Source organism: Herpailurus yagouaroundi, unplaced genomic scaffold (genome assembly GCF_014898765.1).
Source record: "Herpailurus yagouaroundi ecotype Mexico unplaced genomic scaffold, PumYag 140, whole genome shotgun sequence".
In the NCBI taxonomy this organism is placed as follows: domain Eukaryota; kingdom Metazoa; phylum Chordata; class Mammalia; order Carnivora; family Felidae; genus Herpailurus; species Herpailurus yagouaroundi.
Genome location: NW_024412395.1, coordinates 14,227,843 through 14,239,978, shown reverse-complemented (window position 1 = coordinate 14,239,978; position 12,136 = coordinate 14,227,843). Strand labels below are relative to the sequence as shown.

Genomic DNA, 12,136 nt, shown 5'->3' with positions numbered 1-12,136 from the left:
TTTAGAGATCTGACCATGTAACCCCTGTCCTTCCCCTTCCAATCTCTGTCCTAAGAGAGTTTATAGGACTTTCTAGAATACACCTGACAGTGGTGTCATTTGCCCCAACCTTTTCTCTTTACAAAGAGGAAACTGATACCTGAATAGACTGAGTGCTAATGCCATGGGAATACATGCTAATTAAGGGTGGAATAGAACTAGATTACAACCTCCTAGCTCTAATGACTGTTCTTGAAGCCTTATTGCTTTTTCTTGTTTGAGAACAGAGAATGGGAGAATAGGTCCAAAACTGTGTTGGGAACCTTAGAGAAGGTGAATGCATCATAGGAAGCAAATTTTTTGCAATTGTACTTGTATTTCATAGTTAATGTAAAATTCCTTAAAATCCCTTCCATGTGTGGTAAAAGGGGCAGGGTGGGGATGGGGAAGAAGGAGACACATAAATAAATGTGGATTATCTTATTTATCAGCTGTCTTCTTCATTCTATTCAGTATAGACACAGCTTTGGTCATAGTTTGGTAACTTTTCACATAGCTGATTTTTAATATGTATTTTAAAAATAATATGGCTTTCTGGGGCACCTAGGTGGCTCAATTGGTTGAGTGTGTGTCTTAGGCTCAGGTCATGATATCGTGGTCTTTGAGGTTGTGTCCCCGCGTTGGGCTCAGAACCTGGAGCCTGCTTCGGATCCTGTGTCTCCCTCTCTCTTGTCCCTACCCTGCTCATGTTCTTTCTCTCCCTCCCTCCCTCTCTCTCTCTCTCTCTCTCTCTCTCTCTCTCTCTCAAAAACTAAATAAACATCTTAAAAAATTAAAAAATAATAATATGGCTTTCTACATGAAAGCCACATGCTAGAAATAGACTCAAGAAGGAACAAACAGTCATTGGAACATAATCGGATTAGGGAATAAATTCAATTAGAAGAGTTTATATTAGTAGACTTTATAAGATACCAGGTTAATCTGATTCAAAAGTAGTTCTAGATGTTAAAATTAATGAGGAATTGACTGGCCTCTTTGTTCAAGAAACTTAGCTATTGCCACAAGATGTTAGAATAAGAAAAGGCAAAAGAAAGAGATCTGGAAGTAAATTCCTGGCATGCTAGAAGGAATAGAGGTAGTTTTCTGGGACCATAAAACAGGTGTTATGTGATGCACTATTTTTTTTTTTTTTTTGGTGCTTCTGCTTCAGTGGATGAATTGATGTTCACAGTAGTAAGAGACAAGCTGCTTGAAGTGTCCTTCACTGAAAAGAATAATGTATTATTTGTGATTCATATTTTTGACTTCATGGATTCAACATAGTTCAGTGTCCTTCCTCCAAAATAGACCTTTGAATGAAATGAACATTTTATCTTTTTTTTTTAATTACTAGAAGAAACTCAACTGTACTTTGGTAGAATAGATCTGAGAATATACATTTTGAAACATGTTTGCTTAGGGAAACAACTGTGAGAGGCGAAGATATTCCGAAAGAACAAAAAAAATTTTTAGGTTCCAAACTTTTTATTTTTATTTTTATTTTTTTTAGTTTTTACTTATTTTTGAGAGAGGCAGAGGCAGAGTGTGATCAGAGGAGGGGCAGAGAGAAAGGGAGACAGAATCTGAAGCAGGTTTAGAACTGTCAGCACAGAGCCTGATGCGGGGTTCAAACTCATAAACTGAGATCATGGCCTGAGCCGAAGTCTGATGATCAACCAACTGAGCCACCCAGGTGCCCCTGAAATTGAAAATTTTAAAGGTACTTCTTATTAACCAATACATTTTGTTTTTATTTTTTTTGGACTTATACATGTTAATGTTTCAATCATAATAATGGCAGTGACTGACTTTAAGTGAACTGAATATTTTGCCTAATGATTTTCATGTATTTATTTATGTAAATACATTTATTTAAAAAAAGCAATAGGTGTAACTTGTGACACATCTTGTGATTTTTTTTTCTGTTCTAATAATGTGTTCTTTTTTTCATCAAATTTACATTATGAACTATCTAATTCTTTAACTGAGAGTTAGTAAACGTTTATTCATTTTCTGGGTAATGAATGAGGACACTTTAAAAAGAATTTGGGATTGTGTATCTGATCTCAAATGACATAAATTTTGACAGCATTTAGTCTGCTGTATAGTGTTTCAGCATCCTAATGAAAGAAAAGAATGGGGGAAAACTGGAAAGTAAGAGGGTAAGTAATGCTACAGCTGTTAGGTGGTAAAACAAAACTTTTAAATTCTGTCGACTGGTTAGGAAATGTACAAACAACAGATATTTTGTCTAGGTCTGGAATTTAGCAATGACTCTAATGATTTTTATTCTGTGTTTTCAACTAGTTTTATAAGGAGGTGTGGAAGGGATATTATCCTTTCAATGAACTTTAAAAATTTACCCATGTTTCACATTGCAATGCACTAAAAGAGTAGCCCAAACTGACTGACACTAAACACAGAGAATGAGAATAACCTGTAAGACTAAATAGAGATTTAAACAGCGTGGTGGGAAATGCAGGTGGTGGTACACTGGTCATCTGGAGAGAAGAGAGAGTCACAAGAACAGAAAAGGAAAATGGCTTTGTAATTCTCATGGGTAATTCTGAGTAACTGCCAGATTAGATTTTCCTTTTTATTAGTATTTTAACAGGAAATTATTTCAAATAGGATTTAAATTAAAAGAAACATTTCTGAACCTCTGATGTGGAGAGTAAACTAGATAAAAAGTAACACAATTGGTTTCTATAAAGAGAAACCAAGAACTGAAAGTCATAAATTAGTTTTTCTTCAATTCAGTACTAAAGAACTTTGTTTTTTCTTCTAAGATTATGCAGTCAACTTATTTCAAAAGGCCATTTAAAAAGCAAGATTGGATTTTTGGAAGAAAGCACACAAATACCAGTAGCCGTCTATGATCTTGAATGACAGACTAGAGCAGAAAAAAAGAACATGATATGAATTATTTTATGTCAGTTCTGTCATTGCATTCATGTTGCCAAAGCTGAGTATTTTAGCTAAGATTCTGTATCTTATAACAATTTAACAAATGATTACTATGTTTCTAATTCCTTTGTTATTTGAGAATAGTTGACATACAATGTTACATAAGTTTCAGAAGTAAATCTTTGTGATTTGACAAGTTTCTATATAATGCTGTGCTACCATCTGTCCCTTTACATCCCTACTACAATATCATTGACTTTATTTTTCATGCTGTGCTTTTTTTTAATTGAAAAAAAATTTTTCAATGTTTATTTGCTTTTTGAGAGACAGAGTGTAAGCAGGGGAGGGGCAGTGAGAGGGAGACACAGAATTCAAAGTAGGCTCCAGGTTCTGAGCTGTCAGCAAAGAGCCTGACGTGGGGCTTGAAGTCACGAATCACGAGATCATGACCTGAGCCAAAGTCAGATGCTTAACAACTGAGCCACCAAGGCATCACTCTCATGCTGTGCTTTTTATTCCTGGGCCTTATTCATACCATAACTAGAAACCTATTTCTGCCATTCCCCTTTACCTATTTTACTTACCCCCTCACTCCTCTGTTCCCCTGTCCTGTTGTGATTTTGGTTATCCCTTGTGTCTCAGTGCATTTTTGTGCTGCTCTTCATAATTATAACTATAATCATAGGGTCCTACTTGGTTAACCAGTACTTAGCATTTTACTAGCAACTGTTAACATATATTAGGTTTACAGACTTGCACACATGTTTACACACACACACATACACACACATACATGCATGCACACATTAGAGAGGTAGCTCCTATTTAGTGGCAAAGTAACTAGAGTTATGTGACCCAGTACTTTATTTGTGAAAAATAAGGCCTATGAGACGTGTGGATATTAAGTAATATTTTTTATCTTAGGAACAGGTAGTGATTTCAGAATTTTGTTTCATGAAAATGTATTAAGAAAGAAGTTTTACATGAGGAAGTCATCTCTTAAAATTATTTATATTCTGTTACCATTTTCCTTCTGACTTAGCTTCTCAGTGTTCCTTGTGAATGATCAGCACGAATGAGTGTGGTCCATGATTCTTTGTTGCAAAGTGTGGGCTTTGTGTTCACATACAGAGACAATTGTTAAAATGTATCAAATAATAAGATTTCTCTGGACCATTCTAACATAAATCAGGTTCCTAAGAAATCAGATACTAATGTGGGTTATAAATGTTTGCTGATGGGATGTGGTTGGAAATGCTCCTGAAGTTGTAACACTAAATAGCATGCAACAGTGAGCAGAGGGTTAAGCTGGAAATTTCCTGACATGTTATAGGCCAATGTCTTGACGAAAACAAACAGAAAGCCCTACTTTTTAGTGAGTGCTGTGGTATCACTCTCTCTGAGAAAAGAGAAGGACTGTGGCAATGGTACTTTCTCAGATAAGTTGGACTAGAAAGGAATTCTAGTAAGTTCTGGGGAGGGTCTGCTAAGTAGTTGAATTTCAATTTGAACAAGGGTTCTTGTGGGTAAAAGACATTAAGGATATTCTTAACATAACATTTATATAATTGTGTATCATCTTTTTTTTTTAAAAAAAAGATCTAACTGATACAGTATTGAAGAGGATGAGGAAATAAAACTTATTTTGAGAGACAGTATAACTTTAGTAAGTTGGAAAGATAAGATACAGATTCCAGTTTCAGTCCTGCCTCTTACTAATCGCGTAGACCTTTGTCACATTTAACCTTACTCAGCTCAGTTTCCCCTGTGGAATGAAGATACCCAATAGGGTTTGGAGGGCATTTGTAAAGAGGAATATTAATTTTAAAAGAACAACACCCCAAAATATTATGAAGATACTTGAAGAGAGAGGAGATGAAGTATAGAAGTGAGTTTGAGAAGTTTATAGGTGGAAGATGTCTTTATTCCAGGACTGAAAAAAATTCAAGAGACCTTAGGGATTGTGCCTGGAAGCTAAGGTAAATTTAAAGAAAGGAATAAACAAATAAAGGAGAAAAAAGAAGTATATAGTTCATTTTCTAAGTAATGATTAAAACCAAAGTAATCCTTAAAACACACATCTCTCTCTCTCTCTGATTATTGTTTAAAAGAAAGATTAGGGGCGCCTGGGTGGCGCAGTCGGTTAAGCGTCCGACTTCAGCCAGGTCACGATCTCACAGTCCGTGAGTTCGAGCCCCGCGTCGGGCTCTGGGCTGATGGCTCAGAGCCTGGAGCCTGTTTCCAGTTCTGTGTCTCCCTCTCTCTCTGCCCCTCCCCCGTTCATGCTCTGTCTCTCTCTGTTCCAAAAATAAATAAACGTTGAAAAAAAAAATAAAAAAAAAATAAAAGAAAGATTAATTACAATAATTTGAATTACTTTGATAAGTTGATTTTAAAATAAAATCCAGGTTCAATTGCAGTTAAAAGAAAAATTCCTATGGGGCACCTGGGTGGCTCAGTTGGTTAAGCGTCCAACTCTTGATTTTGGCTCAGGTCATGATCTCACAGTTCTGTGAGTTCAAGCCCTGCATCGAGCTCTGCACTGACAGCATAGAGCCTGCTTGGGTCTGCCTCCCTCTCTATCTGCCCCTCCCCCACTTGCTCTTTTTCTCTCTCTCAAAATAAATTGTAAAAAAATAAAAAAGGATAATTGTTATTAAATATATTAATTTACTGAAGGTCAGAGAATAAAAGTTCAAAAATATTTAATACAAATATTCAACTGTTAACTGATTTATATGACACAAAATGGAAAAACAATGGGTCATCTCATTCATCAATAGTGATCTAAACATTTAAGTAAAGATTTTGCATATTAACCTAGCAGTATATAATAATAATAATTCACTTGGCCAATTGAGCTTTGTTATAGAGATAGAAAGTGGCTGAAATTCGGAATTTCATTTATACAACTTTTATATCAATGCATTAAAAGAGGGGAAAATGTTTATATGTAAGAGGCTAAAACTGTATAATGATATAGTAATAATTTCAAATAAAAATTCTAACTTACATAGTAATAAAAACATTACCTAAGAATGGTAGAGATTCCTTACTAAAATTCTAGAAAAATTATTTTATTCAATAATGACATATTAAGATATATAGAAATATTAAGCTCTTTTTTTAGAAGAAAAAGATAGGTGTATCATTACTACCATTATTATTCAACATTGATTTGACATTCAACATAATGGAATAATTCACTAAAATGAAAAGCTGCTTTTAGCAAATGGTGCTAGAGAAACTGGGCATCCAGTAGACAAAAACTTAAAAGAAATATAAACCTCAAACTAATTCTCACACCATCTGCAAAAAGTTACTCAAAGTGCATCAGGAGCTTCCATGTAAAATATAAAACTATGACTCTGTTAGAAAAAAGAAATGTAGGAGAAAATCTTCAGGACCATGAATAGGTGATGCACTCCTGGTTTTGACAGCAGAAACATCATTTATAAAAGGGAAAACTAATTAAAAAATTGGACCACATTGATTTAAAAGCCTTTTCTCTGGAGAAGTCCTTTTTAAGAAAAGGAAAAGACAAGATAGAGACTTGGAAGAAATATTTGCAATTAAAATATCTGACAGATGATCGGTATCTAGAATAAAGAACTTTCTAACTCAACAGTTCAGCCAACACACAAACAAAAACAATCCAGTTAGAAACAGACAGAGGGCATTAACAGACATTCCATTAAAAGAGATACACTGTTTACATTCACATTAATTCACATTAAAAGATGTCATCAGCTCTTAGGGAAATGCAAATTATAACCACAATAGATATCATTACAATTATATGACAATAGCTAAATTAAACACACACACACACAGACACACACACACACAGACACACACACACACACACACACACACACACACACACATTGTGGCAAGAATGCAGAGGAACTGGATCTATATATTGCTGTTGAATATGCAAAATAATGCAACTACTCCAGACCAGAGAAACCTATGGTATTTTCTGGCAAAACTGAACATATGCTTACCGTGTGACTAAGTAGTTGCACACTGTGGCATTTATCCCAAAGAAAGGACAATTTATTGTCATACAAAGCCTGTTAAACAATGCTCAAAGGGGCATCTGGTGGCTCAGTTGGTTGTGCATCTGGCATGCTTTGGGCTCAAGTTGTGATCCCAAGGTCATGAAATTGAGGCCCACATTGGGCTCCTGAGCATGGAGTTTGCTTAAGATTCTCTTAATGTCTCTCCCTCTGCCCCTCTCCCCCACCTGTACTCTCTTTATCTCTCTAACATTAAAAAAAATGCTCATAGAAGCTGTAGTCCTAATAATTCAAAAACTATAAAGGACAACCCAGATGTATGTCAACAGGTAAGTGGTTCAAGAAACTGTAGTACATTTGTGCCCTAGAATATTACTCAGAGATAAAAGACACAGAGTATTGATACACTCAACAACTTAGGTGGATCTTAAGGGAATAATTTTGAGTGAAAAAAAAATTTCAAAAAGCTTGCATATTGTATGATCCTTTTTACCTAGTATTCTTGAAATAACAAAATTGCAGAGATGGAAAATAGACTAGTGTTTGTCAAATGGTTGCAGAGGGAGGCCATGGTAATAAAAGTACAGTTCTGTCTAGTGATAGAACTGTTGAGTATCTAACTGGTGCTGGTTATATATGATAAAATTGCATAGAGCCAGAGACACTCACACACACACACACACACACACACACACACGTACACAAATGAATGCATGTAAAATGTGAAATCTATCTGAATAATTTTGGTAGAGTATATAAATATCAATTTTTCTGATATTGATTATTCAAGGTGTTGCATGTTATTGAGAGGAACTGGATGAAGTACATAAAGAATTTTCTGTGTTATTTCTTTTTTAAAAAATTTTTTAAAGTTTATTCATTTTTTTTTGATAGAGACAGAGTGTGAGTGGGGGAGGGGCAGAGAGAGAGGGAGACACAGAATCCGAAGCAGACTCCAGAGTCAAACTGACAGCACAGAGCATGATGTGGGGCTTGAACTCACGGACCGTGAGATCATGACCTGAGCTGAAGTTGGACGCCCAACCGACTGAGCCACCTAGGCACCCTGTCTGTGTTATTTCTTAAAACTGCATATGAATCTGCAAATACTTTAAAATTGTATATTATATATATGCATTATATATAATATATAATAAAATAAGAATGAGAAATAATTCTGTTCACAGTAATAAACATATAATTATAACTAAATCTAATAGAAAAAGTAAAGGATATATATGAAAAATAGAAGCTGCGGTATTATAGGGGTGCCTGAGTGGCTCAGTTGGTTAAGTGTCCAACTTCAGCTCAGGTCATGATCTCATGGTTCATGAGATTGAGCCCCACACCGGGCTCTGTACTGACAGGTCAGAGCCTGGAGCTGCTTCAGATTCTGTGTCTCCCTCTCTCTCTGCCTGTCCCCACTCACGCTCTGTCTTTCTGTCTCTCAAAAAAATAAATAAACATTTAAAACATTTTTTTAAATGATACAATATTATAAATGTACATAAAATTTAAGTGGTATAAGTAGCTCTAAATTAAAAGCTATAATATTACACAATGGTTAAAGTTTTCCAATTTTCTGTGCATATGTGAGGCAGTTTTAATAAGATCTTCAATTTGGAAGGTTGAAATATGATTTTAAAGGCATATAAAGAAAGATGTTTGCAAATTATTGATATATAATTTGAAATATTATTTGAAAATAAGATTATTTGCTGTGGTGCCCTTGACTTATAAGGTATTTTTTCACATTAACATCTATATCTGTATTGTAAAAGATCCCATAACAAAATATGTATAAACATCTGTATCATAAAAGATACAATAGACAAAACATGGGGGAGTTTGGGTGGCTCAGTTGGTGGCTTCGGCTCAGATCATGATCTCACAGTCCGTGAGTTCGAGCCCCACTTCGGGCTCTGTGCTGACAGCTCAGAGCCTGGAGCCTGCCTCCGATTCTGTGTCTCCTTCTCTCTTCCTCCCCCACTCCTGCTCTCTCTGTCTCTCAAAATTAAATGGAAACATTAAAAAAATTAAAAAAACAATAGACAAAACATGTGGAATTTACCTGGGAACAGAAACAAAAATCTTTTGTCAGAAAAACGGGTGTGGGGGCGCCTGGGTGGCGCAGTCGGTTAAGCGTCCGACTTCAGCCAGGTCACAATCTCGCGCTCCGTGAGTTCGAGCCCCGCGTCGGGCTCTGGGCTGATGGCTCAGAGCCTGGAGCCTGTTTCCGATTCTGTGTCTCCCTCTCTCTCTGCCCCTCCCCCGTTCATGCTCTGTCTCTCTCTGTCCCCAAAATAAATAAACGTTGAAAAAAAAAATTAAAAAAAAAAAAAAAAAGAAAAACGGGTGTGTGTTTATTTAGACAAATGTATAGTGACTTGTATCTACCATGACAGATCATACAGATCATACAGAATAGTTTCACTGCTCTAGAAATCCTCTGTGTTCCACCTATTTTTCCTCCCACCCCTGCTCCAAAACTCCTCACAGCCACTGATATGTTTAGTATCTCCATAGCTTGCCTTTTTCAGAATATTACATAGTTGGAATCATATAATGTATATAGCCTTTTCAAATTGTCTTCTTTTAGGGCACTTGGGTGGCTCAGTTGGTTAAGCATCTGACTTTTGGTTTTGGCTCAGGTCATGATCTCACAGTTTCATGGGTTGAGGCTCCACATCAGGCTCTGCTTCCATAGCACAGAGCCTGCTTGGGTTTCTCTTTTTCCCTCTCTCTCTGCTCCTCCCCCACTCACACTGCCTCTGTCTCTCTCAAAATAAATAAATAGACTTAAAAAAAACCAAATTGTCTTATTTTACTTAATAATAGGCATTGGCAGTTCTTCCATGTCTTTTCATAGTTGATAGCTCATTTTTTATCACTGCATAATATTCTGTCATCTGGATTTATCTATTTGTCTATTCATTCACCTAGTGAAGGACATCTTGGTTCTTCCAAGTTTGGGGAATTATGCATAAAGCTGCTATAAACATTCATCGCCAGAGTTTTGTGCAGACATAGGTTTTCAACTCCCCTAGGTCAATACCATAAATCACAATTGCTGGATCGTATGTTTAGTTTGGGTAGAAACCGCTTAACCCTCATCCAAAATGTCTGTAGCACTTTGCATTCACTCTAGCAATGGATGAGAGTTGGTAATTTAATTTATAACTTAGGCCTTCTCTAATTCCCTCTGCAAGATCTTTCTCTTCCTTTCTTTGAACTTCTGTAATACTCTTTATCCTTATTCTGACATTTATCATATTCCTTCTTGCTTCGAAACAAACTATTACAAATTTTCTAATTAATTAGCTTCAAAAAACTGACACGAGATAACTGTCTAATCTAAGAGTTATTTATCCTGAATCCCTCAGGACAGACAGATAGGTCTCCAGCATCTTACAGTAAGTTCTTCATTTAAAATTTTGAAAATTAAAGGTCCATTATCTGTTGAATGAATGAAGAAAGTTCAAATTTTGATGTGTCAGACTATCAAATGGGGCATTTTGGTTTGAAAATCCATATATAATCCCAATGCCCTATACTAGGCTTGGCATCATACAATTCTCACTATTGCCATTAGTAATATTTTTTCCAGGTGTTTTGTAGCAATTATTTTGTGGGTAAATACATGGCTGACTCATGTGAAAGGAAATTGCATTTGAAGTTATTGATTCTCTACCACAGCTTTTCAGCTGGAAGAAACAAAAGCTCTCACTGTAATAAGGCTGAACCTTTAAAAAACAATATCTAATGAGGTTAGTATATGTCTTTGACATTTTAGTATCAACCGGAGTGAAGGTCACAGCTGAAAGGTAACAAAGATGATTTTATACAGTAAATAAAAAATGCTATTGAAAATAAAATGAAATACTGCTCACTTTTTTTTTTTAATTTTTTTTTTCAACGTTTATTTATTTTTGGGACAGAGAGAGACAGAGCATGAACGGGGGAGGGGCAGAGAGAGAGAGGGAGACACAGAATCGGAAACAGGCTCCAGGCTCTGAGCCATCAGCCCAGAGCCTGACGCGGGGCTCGAACTCCCGGACTGCGAGATCGTGACCTGGCTGAAGTCGGACGCTTAACCGACTGCGCCACCCAGGCGCCCCAATACTGCTCACTTTTTATCACCTCTAGTATCAAAAGCATGTTTGTTATGCCTGATTTGGGTACTTCATCCATATTATTCTTCCATTTCATAGATTTTTGAATTGAAAACGGGAGTGTACTTAGTTTTTATGTCAGGGGCCTATATAAATGTGTGCTTTTTATTAATATTCTGCAATTGTACTATTTGAATTTTTATGTTTATCTTTTAAATCTATTTAGTGTTTGGTAGTAATTGTGGGAACATGGTATTCATTCTGTTTGGTGAACTTCCTTCTGAGTTGGGAAGTTTCTTTATCATTTATATTATGACCCTCAACTCTTTCATTTTTGGTGTTTACAACAAAAATATAAGTTTAGCGTTAGGAGAATATGTCAAAGTGGTTTTGGAAAGTAATGGAATGGATTATGGTTAAACCACGAAAAATGTGTGGGCACAGTGCACAACAGGAATTCTTAATTGCTTTTATATTGTATATCACTACATAACAGGGGATTGATCTATTAAATTTGTGCTAGATGAAGATAATTATAATATTTAAAATAATTCAATGAAAACGTTCATGAAACAAAAGGCTTCAAATGCCAAAGGCCATATTAAAATGACTATGTTGTCCTCAACATATCTTTGAAACAAAATATTCCAAATTTTATAATTCATTAGTTTTGAAAACTAACATAAGACAAGTGTCTAATCCAAGATTTGTTTTATTTTAGATGAACTCACAAATTCATCAGAAACCAGATTGTCTTTAGAAGACCTCTTCAGGAAAGATTTTGTGCTTCATGACCCAGAAGCTCGGTGGATCAATGGTATGTGCACACATCTGTATGTGCTGTATTTATTTTGAGTTCCATGTAACTAAAATGAAATAATTATATTTGGTAGCTAATATTTTAATTAACATTATGCTTCAGCAATTATATATACCAATGTACCATTTAATCAGAAATTAATACCTTGGCTCATGTGAGAGAAAGCCAGTTCCTAAGATAGGTCATCATTCAAATTATTCTCAAGTATTAGATTGTTCTATATCTGCAGTGCCTCATGATTGCTAGTTATGTGA

The 12,136-nt window shown here is 35.6% G+C and overlaps 1 protein-coding gene across 3 annotated transcripts in view; it reads left to right on the top strand.

Moving 5' to 3' along the window:
• DPP10 (dipeptidyl peptidase like 10) overlaps positions 1 to 12,136 on the top strand; it is a 1,330,293-nt gene that overhangs the window by 890,370 nt on the left and 427,787 nt on the right. For all 3 annotated transcript variants that reach the window (XM_040474884.1, XM_040474883.1, XM_040474885.1), the window contains exon 3: positions 11,784 to 11,879. In XM_040474884.1, the coding sequence (XP_040330818.1) occupies positions 11,784 to 11,879 (96 nt within the window). The remainder of the gene's footprint in view (positions 1 to 11,783; positions 11,880 to 12,136) is intronic.